This window comes from Protopterus annectens, chromosome 9.part0 (assembly GCF_019279795.1).
Source record: "Protopterus annectens isolate FY-2018-M chromosome 9.part0, PAN1.0, whole genome shotgun sequence".
In the NCBI taxonomy this organism is placed as follows: domain Eukaryota; kingdom Metazoa; phylum Chordata; order Ceratodontiformes; family Protopteridae; genus Protopterus; species Protopterus annectens.
In genome coordinates this window covers 1,120,595,047-1,120,618,931 of record NC_056743.1, presented here as the reverse complement: position 1 = coordinate 1,120,618,931, position 23,885 = coordinate 1,120,595,047, and the positions used below count along the sequence as shown (strand labels likewise).

At 38.4% G+C, this 23,885-nt stretch overlaps 1 protein-coding gene across 2 annotated transcripts in view; it reads left to right on the top strand.

Moving 5' to 3' along the window:
- Nucleotides 1-23,885, top strand: part of PDE1B (phosphodiesterase 1B) — a 1,856,783-nt gene that overhangs the window by 1,281,442 nt on the left and 551,456 nt on the right. For both annotated transcript variants that reach the window (XM_044083973.1, XM_044083974.1), the window contains exon 5: nucleotides 14,851-14,967. In XM_044083973.1, the coding sequence (XP_043939908.1) occupies nucleotides 14,851-14,967 (117 nt within the window). The remainder of the gene's footprint in view (nucleotides 1-14,850; nucleotides 14,968-23,885) is intronic.

Genomic DNA, 23,885 nt, shown 5'->3' with positions numbered 1-23,885 from the left:
GGTCTTGGCTTGGACACTCAACTCTATAGCTGTGCCAGTGAGGAGTCTTATTGAGGATCTGGAGAAAGAGGGAGAAAACATCCCCGGACTGACTGTGTTCCCTATGTGCACTTAAGGGAAATTGTGCTTGGTTCTGCTTGATGCAGAGATCTGCATCTGGAGATAATGTGTGTACCTGTTATCTTCTCAGTGAACTTCCCCCACAGGTTCCAGTGGTGAGGATTGAGGATCCTTGATTACTGGCCCATAGGTGGGGAATCACAATTGTCTAAATGTTTGTATTTTGATCCTGCTACTTGTATTGGTGCTGTTGTATGTTGTATGCTGTTTATATTGTTTGTATTGGAGATATACACTCCTGTATACAGTTCTTTGTTTATTCTACACATTTTCTTGATATTACTAAGTAAATATGTGTTATAATTGTTAATTTGTATGGAGCTTTTCTCCTTGGAACATTAATGGCCTCATGGTTGTATACAAAAAAGGTAAGTGCACTGAATTGTATTAAGAAATCAAGAGTCCAAATAGCAGTGATACGGAAGACACATGTGAAAACAAGTGAGCATAGACATTTGATACAGAAAAGATTTCAGGGTGAATATTCATCAGAATATCAGGAACAAAGAAAAAATGGAGTACTTAAAGTAATTGCTAGAGGAGCTCCAATGGTGATAGAATAGGGAAAAATGATAATAATGGTAGATTTGTTGCCGTAAGAGCAAGGGAGAAGGATTAAGTTGCTATGTATTCATATTCCACCTAAAACTGCTATTATGGAACTGAAGAAAAATTGGGGAGAAATAATAAGTTTTCATCAGCGAATATTACTTATAGGTTGGAAACAGGACTTGATTTTCAACAGTGACGGTGTACCTGGAGGACCTAGAAATATAACAAAAGAGGCTAGATTTCTGAAGAAATTTAGGAAAATACATTAACTGGGCTATACTAAACAGAAATTATGTTTCACAGGAACATGTGCATTTAATTGAGAACTTGACACACATCCAATAACTATTTCAGACCATGTGCCAGTAATAACTAAAGTTAAAATGCAGGCAATGAAGTAAAGATGAGACAATGGCACTTCCCCACCTACCTGTTAGAGAGAGAGAAATTTAAGGAATGGGTAGTGGAAATTATTCTAGTGTTATTAGGGAATACAGAAATTCCTTCAGAAGTTATAGCTAATGAGAGGGTTAAAATGAAAGTGGAGTTTAAAAATAGGGTAAAAAAAGAGATATGGTTAAGAAGTAAGAAGAGTTATTTAGAGGGACTGATAAAGGTTAAAGTATTGCAGAACAAGGGGAATCTCACAGAACAAGAAGAGTACCAAAATGAAAATAAAGGAGTACCTGGATAATATGCATGAGTTTAGAAAAGATGCTGTTGAGCAACAGATTTTTGAAAATAACTCAAGAGCACAAAAACGTTTAGCACAATGATTTAGAGAACAGAAAGTAGAAAGGGTTTATCTCAAACTTAGGGAACCTAGAGCAGGGAAAACAACCAGAGATCCTGTAGAGGTATTAAAGATATTTCAGAAATTGTATTAACATTTGTATTAAGCAGAGCAATATAGAAATCAAGAAAGAGCCCAAATAAAAATATTTATGGAAGACTTAACTATCCAAGGTTAGCGGTACATGAGGCTCAAAACTTAACAGTTAAGGTAGGAGGAGATGAGATAAAAACAGTGACATATAATCAACTACAAGAATGTCTCTATAAATAGATGGTATTCCTGTGGAAGTTTGAAAGCTTGGAGGGAAGAAAGTGATAAAGATATAGAAAGTGTTGCTTAACAGCATTTTAAAAGGAGGGGAATCACCAACATCCTGGAAGAAAGCTGTGGTGGCTGTAATACCTCAACACTAAAGACCCATCAGACTGAGTTTCATATAGGCCCATTTCAGTTATAAACAATGGTTATAAAATGTTTACATCCATAATAGCTAAAACAATGGCAAAGGTGTTGCCAAAATTGCTTGATATGGCTCACTGTGGTTTTGTTGAGGGGAGGGGAGCAAACATTTGACAGCATTACTAGATCAGTGATGATCCATAGAGAAGTAGAAATTAAGACAATACTGCTGCTCTTTGAGGGTCTCAGTGCAGAGAAAGCATTTGACAGATGAAGCTGGGATTTTATGAGTAGGGCAATAGAAGGCTTTGCATTCCCTAATATAGTACTAAGGTTAATTAGGAGGTACATGAGGCATCAGATGCAACAATTAAAATGGGAAGGTTTTTATCTAATAGGTTGTGTCTAAATATAAGAATCAGGCAGGAATGTCCTCTTTCCTCTTTATTTGTGTGATATTTAGTGCCATTGGCAAAGAAAACAGGGGGCACAGAAATTCAAGGGTATACCAGCTATTGTAAACAAAAAAGTTGGCTTTATTGGCAGAAGATATTATTTTGTAATTGATAAAACCAGAAAAAAAAGACATATTAATCAATTTGCAATGTGGGCAGAAATATATAATTGGAGGTTCAGTACAGACAAACATAAAATGCTGCACCAGGGCAGAGTCAGATGGCTATTACAGTAGCAAAAAGAATGGCAGTGTGATAGATACTCCAAAAGGGAGGAAAGCAATGCACCTTCTTAAATAAGCCCTCGTCAGGCAATGCGATTCAGAAGTCTATTCAAGGATATTCACATAAGATTGCTGGAAGGAACCCATGGGAAAACCATCAGCCTGATGTATGGGATTGAACAGATAAAGTTATGACCAGAGACTTAAGGAGCTGTATCTCTTCTCACTAGACTCCAGCCTGGATGTCAAGATGTGATATGAGTGCATAGAGTCATGTCAAAGAGATGCATAGGAGTTACCAAATGCAGAAAGTACAGAGAAGGGACAGAAACAGCAAATTTTAGCAACCAGCTACCTCCTGGATGCTTCAAGAAATGAGTAACCTGACTGGGTGATTGGGAGACAATTCACAGAGACAATCACAAAGTCATGGCAAAGGGAGATAAGGAAGAAGAAAAGGATGAGGTGAGTAGAATATAAAATTAATTCATAGAGAAGACTAGATAGATTAATTATCTCTTACTGCCATCAGACAAATGTGAATGTAAAAATGCCTGGAGAGATGATCAGGGTAGGCAAGAGTGGTGTAGCCTGAAGCTAACACTTCATGGGGTCAGTAATGATTCACCATTTTCTGCTTACATACTACAATGGTAATACTAAGTCCAATCACTGGAAAGGTCACAGAAGCAGTATTGCAGAAACAGACACAAGCATGCATACATTCCATTACTGTAGTGTCCACTGTGCAGAAATGAAGGAAAAAAAGCATTCAGAGTCCCTGGCATATATCCGTCCTTCCTTCCATTATCTGAACCATAAAAAGATTGACATTAGAATCAGCTTGTAATCATGTGAGGGCTGATGAGAAAGGGGCAGTGCTGTACAAAAATTAGGTGTGAGGAGGGGAAGGCTGTGTAATATTGTCTCAGAAAGTAATTTCATTGTGTGTTCCTGTTTATTTTCTCTGTCCACTCTGACAAGAAATTCATGAAAACAGTCTTATTTTTATGCTCTTTATATCCAGCTACTAGATTTAAGTGACTGTATAGCCTAAACCTGGACTTCCATGTTGTATAGGAGCTATAACCTGTTTGTACAACAGTCCTGAAAATTTGCTCCCCCATACAAAGTGATATGACTTTTTTCAGCATTTTTGTAATAGTCATTGCTTGTCAACTTCACCTTCCTCTGTTCTTATCTCTCTCTCTTTCTCTGTACATTTATATATATATATATATATATATATATATATATATATATATATAGAAGGATCTCTTTGTGTGTGTGTGTGTGTGTGTGTGTGTGTGTGTGTGTGTGTGTATATATATATATATATATATATATATATATATATATATATATATATATATATATATATATATATATATGTGGGTTCCTATTAGATGACCGAAGATGCATTCTTTCGAATGCATCTTGGTCGAACTTGAAAAGATGAAAAGGCAAAATGACGAAGCAGCATATAAGCAAATTCCTTCCCTCGGAAAGAAATCACTTAGCCGCGTCCGTTGCCTTGCCATTTTCAACACTGTAGTAGTCACAAGTAATAATTCAGTAAAGATGTTGTTCAGAAATCCCAAAGAAAAGAAAGCAGGAACTGCACTTCACAGTTGTATTTATTTATTTATTTGACGTTTGTTAACTAGGATAGTCCATCTGAGCAAAATCCCTTTTTCAGTGGAGGCTCGGGGAGAAAAGCTCGACAGTACAAGTAAGCAAGAACATTTACAAAATTGAAGATGAATACAGTGAAAAATTTACAGTAAAACAGTTAAGCAAATATAAATATATCTCCACACTACAATATAATAAAAGACATTATAACAGTGAAGAAAAAACACAGCAAAGAAATATACAATAAAACATTTGAATGAATTTACATAACACATTGGGTTATCTTCAGAGGGTAATTGTATAATACAGAGCAGTTAAGTGAGTTTTGGTAGTAGGGAAGGGAGGAATAGAGAGGATAGTGATAGAGAATGGGGTGGGTTCATGTGGATGATTACAGAGGCAAATTCATGTGCTGTTAAGGTAACTTTTGAGAGTTTTCTTGAATTTGTGGATGTAGGACATGTTTCTAAGTTTCATGGTGAGCTTGTTCCATGCAGGAGCAGGGAAATACCTGTAGAGATTCTGCCCAATAGATTTTTTTAAGTTTGTGAATTTGTAACAGACATTGGTGAGAGCTTCTGAGGGATTGATGGGGCTTATAGAGGGAGACAAGTGAGGAAATGGTGGGGCAAAAGGAGGGTTTATTCAAAATAGTATGGATAATGAGAATTTGGGTAAATAAGAGTTGGTTAGGAAACTCTAGCTAGCCGCATGTCTGGAGACCATGACAGTGGTGTGATCTTGAAGGCAAATTGGCTGCATATCTGGCAACTTTGCTGTAGGTAGTTTCAAGTTTGGAAAGTAGTGAAGACTGTAAATCAGTTAAAATTTCAGACCTGTAAAAGAGGTTGGGGAGAAGGTAAGCTTGGGCTAGTGAGATCCTGGAGTTGGGCGTTTATAGCCTTTTATTTCTATAGAGTAAACCAAGCTTTTGGAGGGTTTTCTTGATGCAGTTAAGTAAATGAAGGTCAACTTTTAGTTGATCATCCACTATTACGTGAAGCAGTTTAGTGTGTGATTCAGCTATGATCATAGTGTTGTTGAGGGAAGAGATGGTGAATGAGGATTTAAGATGGTAAAGGGATTGGGGGAGGAAGAGAAGAAGTTTTGTCTTTTTAGGGTTTAGTATGAACTGGTTGTTATTATTATTGGTTGTTAACTGGTTGTTTCATTGAGGTTGATGTTTGTGTCAGGGTTAGTAGGTCAGTGGGACTGTCAGTGATAGAAATGATGGTGGAGTTATCTGTGTACTGTTTGAGGGAAGACTGAGGACAGGATGTGTGAAGTTGGTTAGTAGAAATGTTAAAAAGGAGGGGCCTAAAGTAGAGCCTTGAGGGGATGCCCATTTTGATGGGGAGAAAGAGCAGAGAGCCATTTTACAGTGAGGTAGCTACTGAACCAGGAGATAGTTGCTGAGAAGAGGTTGAGTTGAGAGAGTTTAGAGAGGAGGATGGGGTGAGAGACAGTGTCAGAGGCTTTAGAGAGATCTAAAAAGATGCAGGACACTAGCTTATCATTGTCTCTAGCTAGAGAGATGGAGTTAGTGAAGGAAATCAGTGCAGTAGTGGTGCTGTGATGGGAATGGAAGCCATGTTGAGTAAGATAAGCTGTGATTTGTTTATAAACACACTGCTCAAGAATTTTGGAGAGGGGGGAGAGTATGGCAGTAGGTCGATAATTAGAGAGCTCAACAGAATTTACACCTTTGTGGATTGGTATAGTGTGGAACTTTTTCCAGAGGTCAGGAACAGTGGATTCACTAATTGAGCAGTTTATGAGGATGGAGATAGGATATGCTATGGAGTTAGCAGCAGCTTTTAGGAAGAGAGGTGGCAGGTTGTCAGCTGAAGGGGAACCTGGTTTAAGTTTGATAAGAAGTTTTTTGATGTAGCTGGTTGTAATGGGTTTTCGTGAGAAAGGACTGTTTTGCAGTTGGGGTGGTAGGGGGTGTGGGGCTAGTTGGGTGGACAGTTTGCTGATGGTATCTATGAAGTATAAATTCAAAACTGAAGCAGTTTCAAGGGGTGTGTTATTGGAGCAGGGGATGGGAGTTGAAAGATTTCCTGGGTGGAGAATTTTGTTGACAGTATTCCAAAATATTTAGGGTTCCTGGGTTCACTATCTTGGGGTGACAATTAGTAGTTCTTTTTTTTCAGAGTTTATGTGTTTTTTGGTTAAATTTTAGAGTTCCCTATATTGTTGGTAGTGTGTGGGAGATTTGGTCTTAGTCCAGAGTTTCCAGGCGCAATCTGTTTTATAGATAAGAGACCGAGTAGAGTTGGAGAGCCAAGGGGAACACTGTGATTTGACTCTGACAGTTCTGGGAGGGGCAAGGGAGATCAGAATGTTTAGGAAGATAGAGCTGAATTGAAGGAAAGCTTCATCTAGAGGTAGGGAAGAGAGGAAAGACCAGTCAATAGCAGAGAGAATTATTGAATGTATCCAGGTTGAAGTTGGTTAGCATTCAGCACTCTTTAAATTTATTAGGTCTAGAGAGGTGGGGGAGAATCTTTCAGAGGGAAGTGGTCACTGATTGAGTCTGGTACGGATTTAGGGTGGTGACGGAGGTCAGGTTTAGAGACAAGTATCCAATCCAAGATAGAGCAGGTATTTGTGGGTTTATGAAGAAAAGTGGGTGAAGAGATAAGTTGGGTGTATCCATATAGGTTTATACTGGTGGTGGGAGAGTTAGAGATGAGGGTGAGCCAGTTGATGTTAACATCACCTAGTGTTATTGTTTGATTATGTATATTGTCAGACATCCACTGTAGGATTTGTTCTAATGGGGTATGTTCTCTCCAGGGGATATATAGATGACGACTATGTTTAGAGTTTTATGATTGTTGAGTTTGCAGTTGGCAATAATGAGTTCAGCTGGGTAAAAGGAGGGGGAGGGTTAATTGAGGGAGAGATATGCATCAGAGGTGAGAGTACATAATGGCAACACTTCCACCATTTTTGTGCATTCTGTCCAGGCATAGAATGGTATAACCAACAGGAAGCAATTCTTTGTCTACATTATGTGGTTTGAGCCATGTTTCAGTGCAACTAACCATGTTGGGGGAGTACTGGGATATCCAGGTGTAGAATTCAGTTATCTTGTTAAGAATGCTATGGTTGTTGATTGAATAGAAAGAAAGATGTTTGAGACTAGGTTTTGGTACCTTCTGAAGTGTTTGTGAGGTATAGGTAGAACTTGATGAATTAGTGTGTGGACCAGGGTTTGTGTGAAGGTCACCTCAGAGGTGAAGAATGTTTAGTGGGTGGAAGAGAAGTGATGTATAGGGGTAGGGTGAGTGAAATTTCTGTTTAATTCTGTGGAGTGAGGGGAATTTGGGAGACAGTTTGAGTTTGGGAAGATTGAATTTGGTACATGAGAAGAGTGATGGAGAAAATGGAGAGGTGTAGTGGCTGCAGGTGTCAATTGTGTTATGAGAGGAGGTGGGAGAAGAGGGGAGTAGGTTTAACTGAATGTGGTATAAAGTGAGGTTGCTTAGGAGAAGAAGAATGAAGGGTAAGAAGAAAGGGAGGAACTTACTGGAGGATGACAAGAATATAAAAGGGGGGAGATGTTTGATATTGGGAAGGTGTAAGGTAATAGCTAGAGGAGGTGGAATGAAAGCAGTGAGCAAGGGTGGGAGGCATTAGGTGTAGTGAGTGGAGAGGTGGGAGGGGTTATTTTAAGAGGGACAGGTTGTCATTGGTTGGGGCTTACAGGACGTTGGGGATCAGGAAGGGTGCGGTTAAGATGGTTACTTACAAGTGTAATTGTTGTTGGAGTGGGTTGGAATGGGGGTAGGGTAGTTGAGCGGAGTGAACCCAAGTGAAGTGAGGGCAGGCAGAGCGGGCAGAAACTTTGAGGCATCTTGCCAGACCTCACTAGAAACAATCGGTTAGCAATGGGTGCCGCAAGACAGTGGAGCAGTTAAGAGTAGGCAGTTTCTTGAGGGAAGAAACTTATGCAGGTAACAGCAACCTTACACTTGCTGCTTATTAGTTCTGTACAGTTTAACAGCTCTTGGTGTTAACAGTTGCTGAAAAGAGAAAAGAAGAATGGAGGGAGAACGTTCAGGGGAAAGGGGAGGGGAGTCCAACAATATTTGTTTGAGTTGGTGAACATGCCACTAGTCAGATAAGCACTAAAGTGTTTCACTACACATAAACTTGCCTAGTACACAAGGACGATTACTGAAACTAATAGTTTCCATGCAGGTGAGACTTGAAGTCTTGCATTTCTTGCTAAGAGGAAGCTGCAAAGGGGTGGGAGATCCAGTTAAGAAGGGTTAGTTATTCAGGTATGCTCTTTGGGAATTTGAGAACAGCAGCTGTAAGAGGGAAAAAATGTTAGGATAGGGGTCTTTGGAGGGATTTAGGACAAAAAATATAGGATCGCTGAGATAGTGTCTCAGAGTAGTAATAACAGAACTAGACAAGAAGGATAGGAGACAGGGTAGTTAATAAAAAGGGCTTCAAGGGAGTGCAACAACAACAAAGATGGGGGGAGACGGGAAAGTAGGAGGCTCTAGGAGAAGGGAACAGCGGAAGTACTAGAAATGAGGCAGAAACAGAACACAATATATACAGTAAATCATTTTACAAAATACAATCAATAGGCATTGGTTACTGTGAGCCCTTTAAGAGAGCGTATACAAGTTTAAGAATAAAAACACAACAGCACAGTACATATCAGTTAACTTAAGTAAATCTTGCTCTACAAACAAAGTAGCTTAAGTAGATATGAGGCAGTAAGTAGAACATTGTATAGCAAGTAAAAACACTTTACAAAATGCACTCTCTAGCAACTGTGCTGTCCTCTTCAGTTAACTATAGTACATTTGCAGTAACTAACAATGCAGATATAATAGAGACCAGTCCCAGAAATACTTATATAGAAAGCGGTATTTCAGTTATAGTAGTGCCCAGAAAAACATACAGATAATGCTTTAAACGCTGGTTGTGAAAATTGGAACTTGGGTGACAAAAACCTTGTGGGTACAGCTGGATGTTAAAGAACCTCACAACTGCATCTGAAAGAGGCAGACCACACGGTGCAGTTTTATTCAAGCAGTTAGCACAGTAACAACCATAAAAAATAGCATTGGAAAACTTGGATGGAAATAGTATGTTGGTAGTGTGCTCATTCAAATCCTTAGCCTGGAAGATATCACCAACATCAGAAGAGTGCTGTGTGGCACTAACAGAGTATAGCAAAATTTGACAGTTTAAAACAAACAGTAAGACCCACTCAAACAAAAGCAGTCTACAGACAATAAAACGTACAGAATGATATAACAATAACAGCTTTACATATAAGACTTAAGTTGCGCCCCCTAACATTTTGCACCCAGGATGGCTGCCCCTTTACTTCACCCTTGAGAAAAAATGTTAGGATAGGGGTCTTTGGAGGGATTTAGGACAAAAAATATAGGATCGCTGAGATAGTGTATATATATATAGATGGATACATACATAGATGAAATGACCTAAAAGATTTCTGGCATCGTGTCATGATGTATATAGTCAGAAATGAGCAAGAAAGGAAGTAGTGCTTTTTCATCTCATTCTTTGTCTTCTCTGAGTTTGTGTGCTCTCAGAGTTGGTTGATATGTGTGTGTGTGTATCTGTTTTTGAGGTTCTTTGCTCTCAGAGTTGGTCGATAGATATAGATATACAGATAGATAGTTGTGTGTGTATCTAGTTCAGGAGTGTGTGAATTATTCCCATATCAGGAGATACGGGGGGCATGCTTGCAAAAAAAAGATTTTTTTTTGTGTGTGTGTTTTATGACCTTGGGAGTATCACTGTTTTAGATTCAGCTAGTGATCTCCTGTGGCTTTAGATGTTTTGGAGCTGAATACTTGCAAGTCAGTTAAACAACACATGATTATTCATAGTGAACCCATGTAAACTATATAGAAAATTCTATTTTTATTATCTAATGTCAGCAGAAGTCTGGCATCCCCCGAGTCTAACTCTCTTGCATTCTCTACCTTGATCATTAGTATCTCTGCAGTTTTTCTCCTGCATTCTAGGTCTGAGACTTTCACATTCTTGGTTTTGTACTTTTCAGCTCCCACACAAAGAGTTGTGTCCCTGTATGGCATCTTCTGGTTTGTCCTATACGTTGATCCTTTTCCTGTACTTCAGCTGTAGCAGGTGTCTTATATTTTGCTTCTTGTAGTTGCAAACTATATTTCTGATGCACTGCATTGGGAGTCACCTAAAGTCAAGATAAAAACCTGAATGACAGCGCAATTATATATTCTCGGTTTCTTTCCAAAAACTCTTTATTTTGTATGTAACTCTCACAGTCAACCAACCTCCCACATTACACTGGTTCTGCTCTGTATATCCAAGAATTCTATGTGTTTAGACAGATCTGATAAAAAAAAAAACTATAAACTAGTTTCAAAGGGAATCTTTGTTTATATATTTACAGATGGTAAAAGGATCTTCTTAAATCCAGTCCTTGGTCTCATACAGTTGTTTAATTTACTTTTTAAAATCGCACCTCTGTCAGCCCTTTTGCTACTTTTCTTCTCTGCATCCTTCCCTCCACAATGCCAATTTTAAAAGTGAGCCACTTAATTAATGCAGTGAATATACAATATAAGTTCATTATCACCAGCTTTGAATCTATGGGTTTGGTATACAATATAACGTCATAATCACCACCTTTGAATCTATGGGTTTGGTAGCTAGTCTGATATCAAGCATAAAACAATCACACTTTTTTGCATGAAGCAGAACAAAAAGGTTAGATCCCAATAATTTCATATCTTTAGGTTTTTAATTCCTATTATTACTCCATACAGGATTAAAACCTAAAAGAATTTAAATTGTGTAAATGCTAAATTGTAATAATCACTGAGAATAATGAACATGTATGACTTCCTTTCGTACAGAAACATAACTTTCAAACATGCACTCAGATGAAACTAAGGCATTTTATTTTACTTTAAAAATAAGACATTTATTGAAAACAGACAAGAATATAGATTTATACTAGCAATAGGAAAAGAAAAGGCTCATTTTCAAAAATTCTGGACTTACAGCTGCATGTATAGGAATAAAATATGGGAAATGAAGTTTGAAATGATGATAGAGAACATACATGATTCACATTCATAAAGAACGAGAGCTTTCAGACATGCACTCAGCTGAACTTATGGCATTTTATTTAATTTTAAAACTAAAATATCTGTTTAAAACATATAAAAGCATAGATATATACTAGCAATCAGATGAGAACAGAATCATATACAAAAATTCTACAATTGCAGTTATATATGTATGAATGAAACAAGGAAAATGATGTTTGAAATATGAGTCATATGCTTAGCCAAAGACTGGTCCTGTGGACACTAGCAGTTAAAGTTAACTGAATAAATCTGATGCCCTTTTCCTGCAATTTTGCAATGTGGAAGAGGTGCAAGGATCAAAGCCCCCCTACATGTGGTATACATGGGGCTTTGCCACCATTGCCACAGGACTAACATTGCTAGTTTGTTCTCCTCAATACTGGTTCATTCATTTTACCTCAAAGATCTAGTCTTTGCATCCTTCTCTTAATGTGCTATAGTAATTTGAAACCATATACTTTCTTTTGTCAGCTGAGATTTCCAGTCAAAGAAAGTGCATCTTCTTTTTGGTTGCCCTTATGCACAACAGAAGCCCATTTTAGTTGTTCTTCAAATTCTTAATCTGCATCTTCCACCAGAAATGCTCAAGTTCTAAAAAAAAACAGTCCAGCACCTAGCATAAAAACAAGGATGTAACAAGGGAGTGCAGCACACTGGTCAGTGCAGCTATTTGATGCCCCACCAACCTCACTGAACTTAAAAAAATAGTTTGACAGCTTACAAACTCTCAGTAAAGCAGTTGCAATCACAATATTTCAAATGGTTATGGGAAGCTTTTAAACTGCCTATTTAAAGGTAGTTATGTTCACAGTTAAGTGCTAGGCTAGCTGCCCTTGTAGGCCATTTTATACTTAACCAATTTCCCTTATAAAGGTCAGAATCAAACCTTGTACCTTCTGTTTGTGAGGCAAGCACCTTAACCATTATGCCAGTCACCAGCCTTTTAAAAAAAGAAAGCTTGACAGGCAGTTTATGAGCTGTATATTAACTGACTGTAATGATAATCACTTACTATACAGGTTGTAAGCTGTTGGGTTAGTGTACCTTATAAATTGGCACCTGGGGAAGATGCCCTGTTAATCCCACCCTTGTTACACTACTGCCTAGTCAAAGTCCAGCCAAATGTAGTAAACTTGGCCATAAAGGAGTGTAGCAAAGGTATGTGGTGAAATATCAAAAACTTCATAATAATGCAAAAATTGATAAGGGTGGTTCATAGTACTGGACTGCTGGGGAGCAGTACACCTAAACTAAGGCAATCCCTCTTTATTTGTTTTCATGTTTTTAACAGTCAGCTGTCCCAACTAGGAATCAGGACTCAGTTCTAATTACTATTTAAAAAAGTCAGCTGACTCAGCTGGGCTAATTTAAAAATAAAACATCATTTATGGTTAGGTCCACATAGAGTAAGGTTGACTATGCCTTATTAAAGGCCCTTCTGCCATTTTGAGGGTCCAAATGATGTTTCAATGGGGAATGCTTGGGCTGCTAAGTGAAATAATGAACTGCATTTTCCATTGCCTGGGCTGAATCAGGTGGCTGATACCTGAGGCACCCTGAATCATATTGAAAGAACATGGATTAACTTGTAGATGGGACTAAGGACAAAAGATAAAACTAAAACCTTTTTTTTATTAAATAAGTTTATTTTTAACTAGAATTTGTAAGTACCACTACCAGTCAATTTGAAGTATTTTTTGATGTTGATATTGTGTGTGTGTATGTGTGTGCCCGTGCCTGCGTGCACGGTGGGGTTGCAAGAGAATTGTACTGTATGTATCTGACAGCAATAAACTGAAACACATTACTGTAGGCATTATTTGTGTATTTAGGTACATAGGTAGTTAGTATTCATGTAGTCTAGGAAATTATTGAGGAGCCTAGCCAAATTTCCCACCATTATTTATGGATTTAGGTAGTTACCAGTAATGTAGTCCAGGAGGCCACAGAGAAGCCTATTCCAACTTATTAATTATCCTCTAGCACTGTCTGATTAAGTGCTTTGCTCAGATTCATGTAGCAGACAAATGGAAGCTGAGAGAATGAAACCCATGACTATAGGAAACAGCTTGTTAACAGATCTTAGTCTTAATGTTCTATGCTAACTGCCAAACATTTATTCATTTAATCATAATCAGACATCTGAAGTGTACATGGTCTATAAAGGGGCTATAACTGCTGGCACATTGCATGTGTGTGTATGTGTGTGTTGTGCATGTGTTATTATTTACATATTTATTTATTTATTCGTTCTTCATGACAGTCACACATCTGGGGTGTACAGTGTCAATAAAGTGACTGTAAGTAGTGGTCACATCTGAATCTGTTTGGGGGATTCCAGTGGGTCGCACTGTATGAGTATGACAGCGATTCACTGAAATACATCACTGACACCATTATTTATGTACTTATTCATACATTTGATTGCAGTCTGACATCTGTGGTGTATAGAATCAATAAAGTGGCTGAAATTGGTAAAGATACAGGCAGTCCAGTGATGAAACTGACTAACCCCTACTGTCAGCTGATGACAGTTACATAGTCTTTGATCTGGCTTTTCAGGATCTATGTGTTTGACTAAAGCAATCCGAAATACATTAATGTTCACAGAAGGACACCTGAGTTCTATGTAGTCAGTAAAGTGCCTAGAATGAGTTGGTACTGTCACAGTCTGTAGACAAAATCGACTGACCTCTGCTGTTGTTTGATCAAAGGTATAGAGTCATTGACTAGTCATAATATAGCCTAACCTTACCGCATTCCAGTTAGCTCTACCCATTTAGTTGTTTCCTTGTTTTGAAGTCCCCAGCTACTACTGGAAATGTTTGCTCATCCTACATAATTTGAGCCTAAATTGGAGGTTTGGTGCTAAATAAAATTGGTCAAATCAAAATTAAGCAGTAATGATTAGTTCAGACCACTAAAAGACAGGAAGACTATTGATTGTCGAGCTCAATGTATGTTTATTGATTTATTTTCCTCAGTTAATGCATGAGATTGTTTTAAGGCTTCACAGATGAATTTTTGTGGTGACTGATGGCAGTAGGTATGTTTACAGTGATGATCAGTATTAAACAAGTTGAATCACAATATGGGAATGTTATTTTCAACTGCTTCAATAGTGCCAGTCTGTAGAAATGTTTACCATAACCCTTTGAGTGCTACAAAAGGTCTGAACAGTGAAACTGTAACTTTGTATTTACTGTTGCGTCTTCCTGGTTACTGTTCCACATTCCTATGAGTTAATCTTGTCAACAGAAAAAAATAATGTTTTTCCAATTTATTATAAACAAATCTGTTAGGGAAATCGCTGACAACTGCAATCATTTAATTTGGTGACATTTCTTATCTTCAATTTGTCATCATTATTTTGAATAGAATTTAGCCCTTGTCTAATGCTGTTGTCTCCTTCATGCTTGTCTTACTTTTAATTTTCTAGTGGAATTATTCACATTTATTATTAACATGTCAGAAATGAAATGCAGCTTCTCGGACTATTACCTGTTTTATGTGTTTGTCTGTTACAGACCCTGGACAGCTGGAGCTTTGATGTGTTTGCACTGAATACTGTGAGCGAGAATCATGCCTTGAAGTCTGTCATATTTGAACTCTTAGCAAGATACAATCTGAACAGCCGATTTAAGGTCAGGAAGCCATTTGTTTTCATTCATCTCTGGCTTTGCACTGTACAAAATGTCAAGAAGAAATTAAAAGAAAGCATTCCTAAATCTCAGAAAAAGAATATGGTGTCACTTACTTTTATTGTCAAACCAAGAGTGACAGATGAGCAGAATTTATTTTCACAAGTATTTTTCAGCAGCAGATAACTCTACTCCCTTTAGAGATAGCTCACACATCAGCATATAAAGGGAATCAGCTATTCCTGAAGAGTTTCATGCAAATAACTAATATATTAAACTTGACAAAATGTCTCATCAGGTAGTACTTTTTGTCATCATGAAATAAATAGTATTCAGTCAGTTTATCATCAGGTGTTCACTGGCAAATGCATTCCATATTTAAACGTCACCGACACTCAATTTGCTGAGAGAGCAATTGTGTGAAATTCACCAGCTTGTACTTACATCACTGAATATCAAGACTTGAGACCACCCTAACCCATGAGCATATGGGTTACAATCAAGTGGCCAAATAGTTAAGTGGTTGACAGTAGTTGTGGTTGGCCAAACAGGTCATAACTGCAGTGATACAGTGCAACTGGTTGCAAGTGAGTTATTCAGGGTGAAGTAGCAATGATTTTTGGTGTGTATTTTGTGTATATTTGTGTGTGTGTGTTTTGTGAATGCAATCAGTCAAGTGAGTGTTTCTATGTGTGTGTGTGTGTGTGTGTGTGTGTGTGTGTGTGTGTGTGCATGTGCACTCAATTACCTCAGTACAACTTGCACATCATTTAACTCTGCGCTATTCAATGATCTGTCATGTACTCAAGCACGCAGATGCAAATAGACACACACACACACACACACACACACACATATATATATATATATATATATATATATATATATATAAATACTTTATTAAGTGAAAGTCAAAGAACGTATAGAATGTATGTCTGTATAAGCAAACCAAGTGTTGAGAGTTGACAACAAAGTGTTAAACATTTTTATTTTTATTTGATTCCTTACATACACAAAATAAACAGCTACACTAGATTAACCTGTTAAATAAATAGCACATAGCTGTTTTTACTGATTTTTAAAGTTTGCCATATTATTTCTTATTTGTTTTTAATTGAATTTCATGGATTTTTGAAAAAGTGGAACAGTCACAAACAATAGAAAGAATTGCTCCCAATTTTTGTCTTCTGTGAAGAAACTGATTTGCACTTGTTGATTAGTGAATCATTGCAGTCTAGTGACATGTACGTTCCCTGACAGAGAATTTGTGAACATTAATTAATAAGTTAAAAATGGGCTTGGATAGCACCAAATGAGGTTTACTTGAGTTCATGTTAAAAAAGCGCAAGTCAGTCACTTGGCCTAATTCACAGCTGTATAACTCATAATTTAGTTGTTCCTTCCTACACAGGTGGCATAGAGTAATGAAGCCCTAACTACAATCCAGGTGACCCAGTAGTGCTAGATAGCGCAGGCAGGGAGGATGGACATGTCCACGTTCTAGAATGCATCATCGAGCATAATCTTTGGTAGAGGCCAGGGATCCACAGAGGATGGTGTTCTGTGCAGAGGCAGAGCTATGGCTGAAATTATACTTAGAGGCATGGAAGAGAACACTATAGAACATGGGTTTCTATTACGAAGTCGAAGAGGCTAAACATCTAACAGCCTTAATGTCAGAAATGCCATTCAACGATCTGCTTTTTGTAAGATCGCAGTACAGTGAAGATTGGAATATTTGCCCTTTCCTCACTGTAGTGCGATCTCAGAGTCGGTATATATAATTAGCGGGGGATGTTGGGGGGCACAGCCCCCCACAAAGGCGACTTTGAGGTCCGGCATTTTCGACCTTTAGGCTGTTCGATGTTTAGTGTCTTCGGTGTTCTAATATAGACCCTAGAACACACTGTATGATCACCCCAGGGACAGAGCAAATACATGCAAGGGGCAGGGAATTAGATAAAAAAAAAAAACTCTCTCTGGCATCAGTCCGATGCTGCTCTTAGTACCTCACTGACCCTGAACCTGACTCAGGATTAGTCATGAATAGGTTAAGGCAGGTTTTGCAGACCCAGTGAATGAGGAGAGATCCTGGGAGCAGCTGATAGTCAGCTGTGGGGAGCCAAAACAAACTGAAAAAAACAAAATAGTTGTTCATTGCTTCCTAACATTTTAGGCACTGTTGCACTTTCAAAAACATAGACTATGATGTCTGCTGCAGGCAGAGTGTGACTCCTGTTTCACTGGCCTGATGATGATGGTCATAACTTGAAAGGTGGCTCTTACAGAAAAAAAAAACAAACGTGATTCTTATCCCTGCTATTAAAGAAAAACTTCCAAATGTTGGGCACACTGAGACAAGGAGGTGCATTCTCAAATGTGATTTGTGTAAAGCATTTTTCCTTAATATATAGGTACTGGAGGTGTTTGAAAAATGCTGCTGTCTCTGTAGCAAATTTTGTAAATCCAACTGTCATTGAATTTTCATAGCTTAAAGCAGGCTGTGTAAAATGCCTATGGTAGGCTTCATACGAAAGACAAATGGGACCGATACAGTCTAGAATAAGGCAAAAAAGTTATTCTACAATGCACTTACAACTGAGTCAAATGCAGAAGCTCATATTATTACTTGACAAAAAACTTCCATCCAGTGTTAGCCATAGTTAGCAGCAATTTTGAAGTGATTCTTGCAGTCTAAAGCAGATGTCATTGTCCCAGATTTTAGCACTTAGTGCTCAGGATGTATATACTTAGTGTTGGATAAGTAAGTATTGTGTTCACAGTCTGTGGGGTCAAACTCAGAAGGTCATATTAATATCTGACAAAAAACTTCCATCCAGTTTTAGCCATAATAGCAGTTTCAAAGTGATTGTTGCAGTGTAAAGCAGGTGTCATTGCCTCAAATTTTAGCACTTAGTGCCCAGGATGTACTGACACAGTGTTGGATAAGTATTTGTTTGCAGTGTATTTTGTGGACTGATAAGATCATGTGCTAGCAGTGACCTCTCAACTGTCCCTGTTTTGGAGGAACATAACTGTTTTATGCCTAATTTACCCCTTCTCATCACAAGTCCAGGCTAACACGAAGGGACTCTGGCTGACAAAGCTTGCAGACAATTGCAAGTTGGGAGCTATTATAAACTCCCCAAGTGAAGCTAACATCCTACAGAATGGCCTCACTGAGACCAACCACTGGTGTCAGAACCATGGCATTAAGCTTAATGCCAAAAAAATGTGTCATCTCCTTTGGGAAAAACCCAGTTCCCATGAATTACCACATTGATGGTAGTCCACTGAAGACAGAAGGCGTTATAAAAGATCTGGGAACACAGGTTGACAGCAACCTCTCTTTTGATCACCACATTTGCACTGTGGTCAGAATGTCCTTTTGTGTGGCACATCTCATTACTAAGGGTTTTTCATCCAGGAAGAAAGAGGTCACTGTCTCCCTCCACTCTTCCCTCATTAGGCCAATCATCGAATACAATGCCCCATTTGGCATGTACCTCACTAGACACCTGCAACAACTGGAGAGGCTACAAAAGTACCTCACAAAGAGGATCCTAGGCCTTAAACACTTGTCCTGTATAGACAGTCTAAAAAAACTCCAACTATTCTCTTTCTCATATCCCTCTTTAGAGATGATCTCTGCTTGACTTACAAAGCCATGTCTGACCCAGCTCTGTTAGAAATGCTACATCTAAAGAAATCCCAATCCCTTCACACCACATGCTCCAGAGACCTCAACCTCATTACCACAATCAACAGAATGTACTGGAGGGACAGGTTCATAACCCAGAGACTGCCCATGCTATGGAATAGACTTCCCATACATGTCAAGCAGAGCACCTTGCTGACCCTCTTCAAGAGAAATCTTGATGAGTGGATGGAAAATAGAAAATTCACCCTGGGGATAACTCCACAGGCTCTACTCAACAGAGGCACTGGCTCGACTTGTAAAGGCCCCAGGGCAATTAGCCTAGTACACACCTATGAACCTATATCTGCTTTTAGAGGTGTGTCTCAATTTTCTGGCTTGTTTTACCCTTTCACACAGTTTTCTGAATCCCCTGTTCACATGTAATTTTTTGAAATTGTCTAGTACACAGAATACCACACTACATGACCAACATATTAGTGATGACAATAATTTGAAGAAAGAGGGCACACATCTTAATCTGCCATTTTCAGAAGCAAAATAAATTACCTTGTGTGGTAGAATTCTGTAATAGAGTTCATTAAAGTCTACAGATTTTACAGTATCTCTTTGATAATTTGCTTATATATTTTTTATTTTTCATTTTTGTCATTCTCTGTTTTTTAAACGTGTTTCTGAGTAGTATCCCACATTTCTACTGGAAGTGGGGAAGAGTTATGTACTATTTGGTATTTACATTTTTATGCTAATTAGATGTCCAGAGTTTTTGCCGATTGGACCTAATTTTAAACAGTCTTTGTTCCTATGTTCCATGTCTACAGGTTGAGAGGCCTAGCACTGTATGGAATGCTTCAACAAAAATGTTGTCCAGGCCTACCCTGGGTAAAAGGCTGTGCATGCATTCTTGTTCAGGACAATAATTTATTCACAATGTCCATTCAATAAAGTGTACTGATAGGTTTGAGGTTTTAGAAAAGGTGCTCAAGGTGTTCACTGCAAAACATAGCCATACCTCTCAACTGTACCGAATTTCTCAGTTTTTACTGGTTTTGAGGTCCAAATTAATGAGGTGCCACGATTCCCGAGTGGCACCCCTTAATTTCCAATTTTCCCAGCTCTTTTTTTAAATTTTCCACCTTTTGACCTGACGTTATCACATTCATGATGACATCAGCTCTGTGAATAGCCTGCCAGCCTGTCGGAATTGAGCTGGAGGATGTGTGGCAAGCATTTCCAGCTGGAACGTATATTTGCGAACGAGGGAATTACAAATGCAAAAGGAATTCTCGTGTGATGTTGGCCTGGAAGGGAATACTTATTTATTACTCATACTGCTCTGTCTGCAATGTTAAAGCTGCAAGTCAGGAAGGAAATAGGGTGAGTATATTACAAGCCGCCACCAAGGGAACTGCAAGCTAGACAGACTTTGTGTGAATATTTATTTATTGTGCTGCAACTTCAAACCATTTGCATGTGTTATTTATTACTCATGCTGCCTCAAGTGATTCATATTTCAAATAAGGCTGTTTTAACTCAGGTTATACTTATAATCTCTGCCTGCACTTTGTCTGTAGTCAGGGCTCTGTCCTCCTCTCGCCGCTGTCCAACTCTGAAAGTTGACCAAGACTTGTAATGAAGGCACTTCCCGGGCGCAAACCCATGTTGTAGCTGTGCCTGATTTTGCAGAATTGTTTAGAAATCTGGTTTGTTCATCCTAAAAGGAAATCATTGAAGACTGCAATAATGAAATAATGACTAAAGTCTGAGTGTCTGCCTCCTTGCATGCGAATGCAAACCCCGTTATTCTAGCAATTTTGAAACTACATTGAAACAGTATTTAAAATCTGCTCCCCAGCTCTGAGGCTTTATTCCTTCATGATTTTTTTGGCTTTATCCCCGATTCAGTGAAGTAATACGTGGTGTCCTGTTGAAGCACCAGTGCTTAGTGAATGAGCTGATACAGTTTAGTAAAACGGGGCCAGGGCTCTTGAAAATCAAATATTATTAGAATAAACGTTAATCTATTTGGAATAGATTAGAAGTATAATAATAAATTAACTCCACCGCCACCATTTACAAGGGAACTGATAGTAGACTTAGACTTGTTTGAATATTTTATTGTGCTGCAAGCCATTGATGTGTATTTATTTATTACTCCTGCCCGTGCTGCCTGCAATGTTAAAGGTACAAGTCAGGAAGGAAATAGGGTGAGTGCATTACAAGCTGCCACCAAGGGAACTGCTAGCTAGACTTAGATTTGTGTGAATATTTATTTATTGTGCTGCAAGGTGAGTGTGTGTGGGTATGAAAGCTGAAGTGTGTGTGTTTGAGCAATTGGAGAGTGAGAGTGAGTGAGTGCAGGCATGACAGCTGAAGAGTGTGTGTGTGCTATCGGAGAGAGAGTGACTGAATGCAGGTATGAAAGCTGAAGTGGGTGTGTTTGTGAGTGATCAGAGAGACTGAGTGAGTGAATGCAGGCATGACAGCTGGTGTGTGTGTGTGTGTGTGTGTGTGTGTGTGTGTGTGTGTGTGTGTGTGTGTGTGTGTGTGTGTGTGTGTGTGTGTGTGTGTGTGTGTGTGTCTGTGTGTGTGTGCATGCATGCGTGCATGTGCGTGTGTGTGTCTTGCCCCAATGAAGTATACCTGGTGGCTAGAGGTACTCAGGCCCAACCCCTGTACCTTGAGTAAAGGTAGCAAGAGCCTGAATTCCCTGCCCATCACCACTTCTGAAAACCATCCAGATTTTTGCCTTATATTTTTATTCCTCATAAAATCTGTGATTTTCTGGATTTTTATGTCAAATCAGTGAATGATTGAATTCAATAAATAATGACAGCAATTTGAATTTCAGAAAATTCATGGTAACACAAAAGCTTTTATTCTAGCAATTTTCTAAGTTTATGCAATCAATATTTGAAATGTGTCCCTATTTTGGGGCTGTATTCTCCCAATATTGGCTTTGTCCAGGTTTTTTGTGCTAAGAGGTTGAGAGCTATGGTGAGAACTGAATTCACTAAATGATATTCATTTAAGTTTCGGTCTTCCTATGTTTCAGGAAACAGATGATTTGGCATAGTGGTGTGTTGCTCAGGCTGTATGCTCCTATTGCAATATTACTAGCTTATCATTTTTTTTTTAATGTAACATGGGCAATTTATTCCTCAAGGGCAACAGGCACTTTATTTGTAGATGAAACAATGAAATCTAAAGTTGTTTGCTAGCAGCAACCTCTTCGTTCATTACATATCTCTTTTATGTGGAATTATTTAGATGACTTTTACTTCTGCAGAGACTGTGCATATTTACTGATACTGGTGGATTTTAGAAGTTTGAGTAAATTTGTTTGATAGAAATGTTCTGAATTGGGCAGTTTTGCCATCAACGTTTCATGTATTTTGTTTCATTACTGGAAAAATGTTCAAAACAATACATTTAAAACGTACTCTAACAGGTGTGCTCACTGTGCTGTATTATACAAGGAATATAATTTAATACAGTCAGGAAGGTGTATCAAAGAACACGTGTATGTTTTGTGTGCAAACAGCCCAAAGGTAATCTTTATCCACCACTGGCCAGATGCATTTTCTTTGAATGTGGGTTTCAATGCTGTTTCAATGAATGTGAGTTTCAAGGGCAGAGAAGTTTTAATGCTAAGTCTGTTTTCATTGTGTGACTGTATTGATTTGTTTAACAGATGTCTATTAGTGTTTGTGCTATAAAATGTAAAATAAAAGTTTTAAATGAAATTCAGATGTGGTGCTGCAGTAGCGTTGTCGCCTCACAGTAAGACGCTGTCCAGTTCGATTCTCAGCTAGAGCGTCTTCTGTGTGGAGACATGCATGAATGGGCGTACCTTCGTTGAAGGTAGTGCATCAGGGCTGGTAACTCGGCACGTAAAAATCAACTACCAATCATTAGTGGACCGGAGTTCAGCTGTGGCGACCACTAACTGGGAAAAGTCGAAAGACACAAACAAACAATTGTAGAAGTAAAGCAGTATGCACATTACAGTGTTTAAGGTAAATGAGGCAAAATAGCCAAGTAACAGGACACTGGAATAGCTGCAGAGGGACTCTAGGGCCATATTTTGGTTGTCTGTTCTTCAGTTTGTGTTTGAAAAGTGGTATCCCACAATTCCATTGGAGTGGGTGGGGTTACACAATTATGTATGCAAATGTTATGTTAATTAGCATGCAGATTTGTATCTATTTTTATTGGCCTTTGTCCGGATATTTGATGTTTCCAGTTTGAGAGGTACGAACGCACCTGCTTTAGTCCATCTGTAATCTGGACTTTACCTTTACTTCCTGCAAGCAGTTCTGGTTTTATCAGTCCTTTTTTGACACCATTAATGAAAATAACTCCACATTCTTTCATTATTTGTTGCCTTCTTGAACTACCTGGCAGTATTTATTACCCCTTTCTTCAAATCTTGCACCTTTACCTTTCACAAAATGATAACCTAAAAATGTGCCTCCTTCTTTACCTGTACTGTTAATATTCTTCTCCCATTCTTGTTGTTCTTTCAGGAGCTTCTTGTCTCATTTTATTAAACACTCTTCATGAATCGTTTTTTTTTTTTTTTTTTTTATCTTTTTCTCATGTCATACCTTCACGACTTAATTCCCAGCCTTAAATCCTCAGTTTAGTGCTCTATAAAATATGTTCACCCAGACTATTTTCTCTCCATCTCTTTCCCCCTTTTACTGAAAATTAATTGCAGATATTATTAAGCCCATTACCTGTGCACTGTCTGTCTGCATTATATATTGTTTCTTTTGTGGAGTCTGTTCTTTCATCACACCTCTTTCTATCAGTTTTCATGGCAACATTATTGCTATATTACCTTTTCTAGTGTGAAACTTAGCACTCGGTGGAGAATAACTTCCACTGTAACATTATAAGAAATTCTAATCACTACAATTTTCTTTCTGCATGTTGCCTTTGTTCTGTCTAATATCCCCAAACACACAAACAAGTAGAAAACCCTGTGTAGTCCCACTGATAATTTACAGTTCACTGCAACATTCAGCTTACACAAGTATTTCTGTCACAAATAACCAACTGCTCCCATCACTTCCAACAGAAGGTGCAATCAATTCTCCATTGAAACACCCCAACTGTATTGTTACACAAGAACCCAGAGAAATGTTGCTCCGTTTCTCTTTCTATGAAGAGTAACATGGTTAAATGCATGTCTGCTGCCTGCCTTGCCATAATAAACCCTAACTGGTCCTTTGTGACTAACCTGGTGATCCAGGCA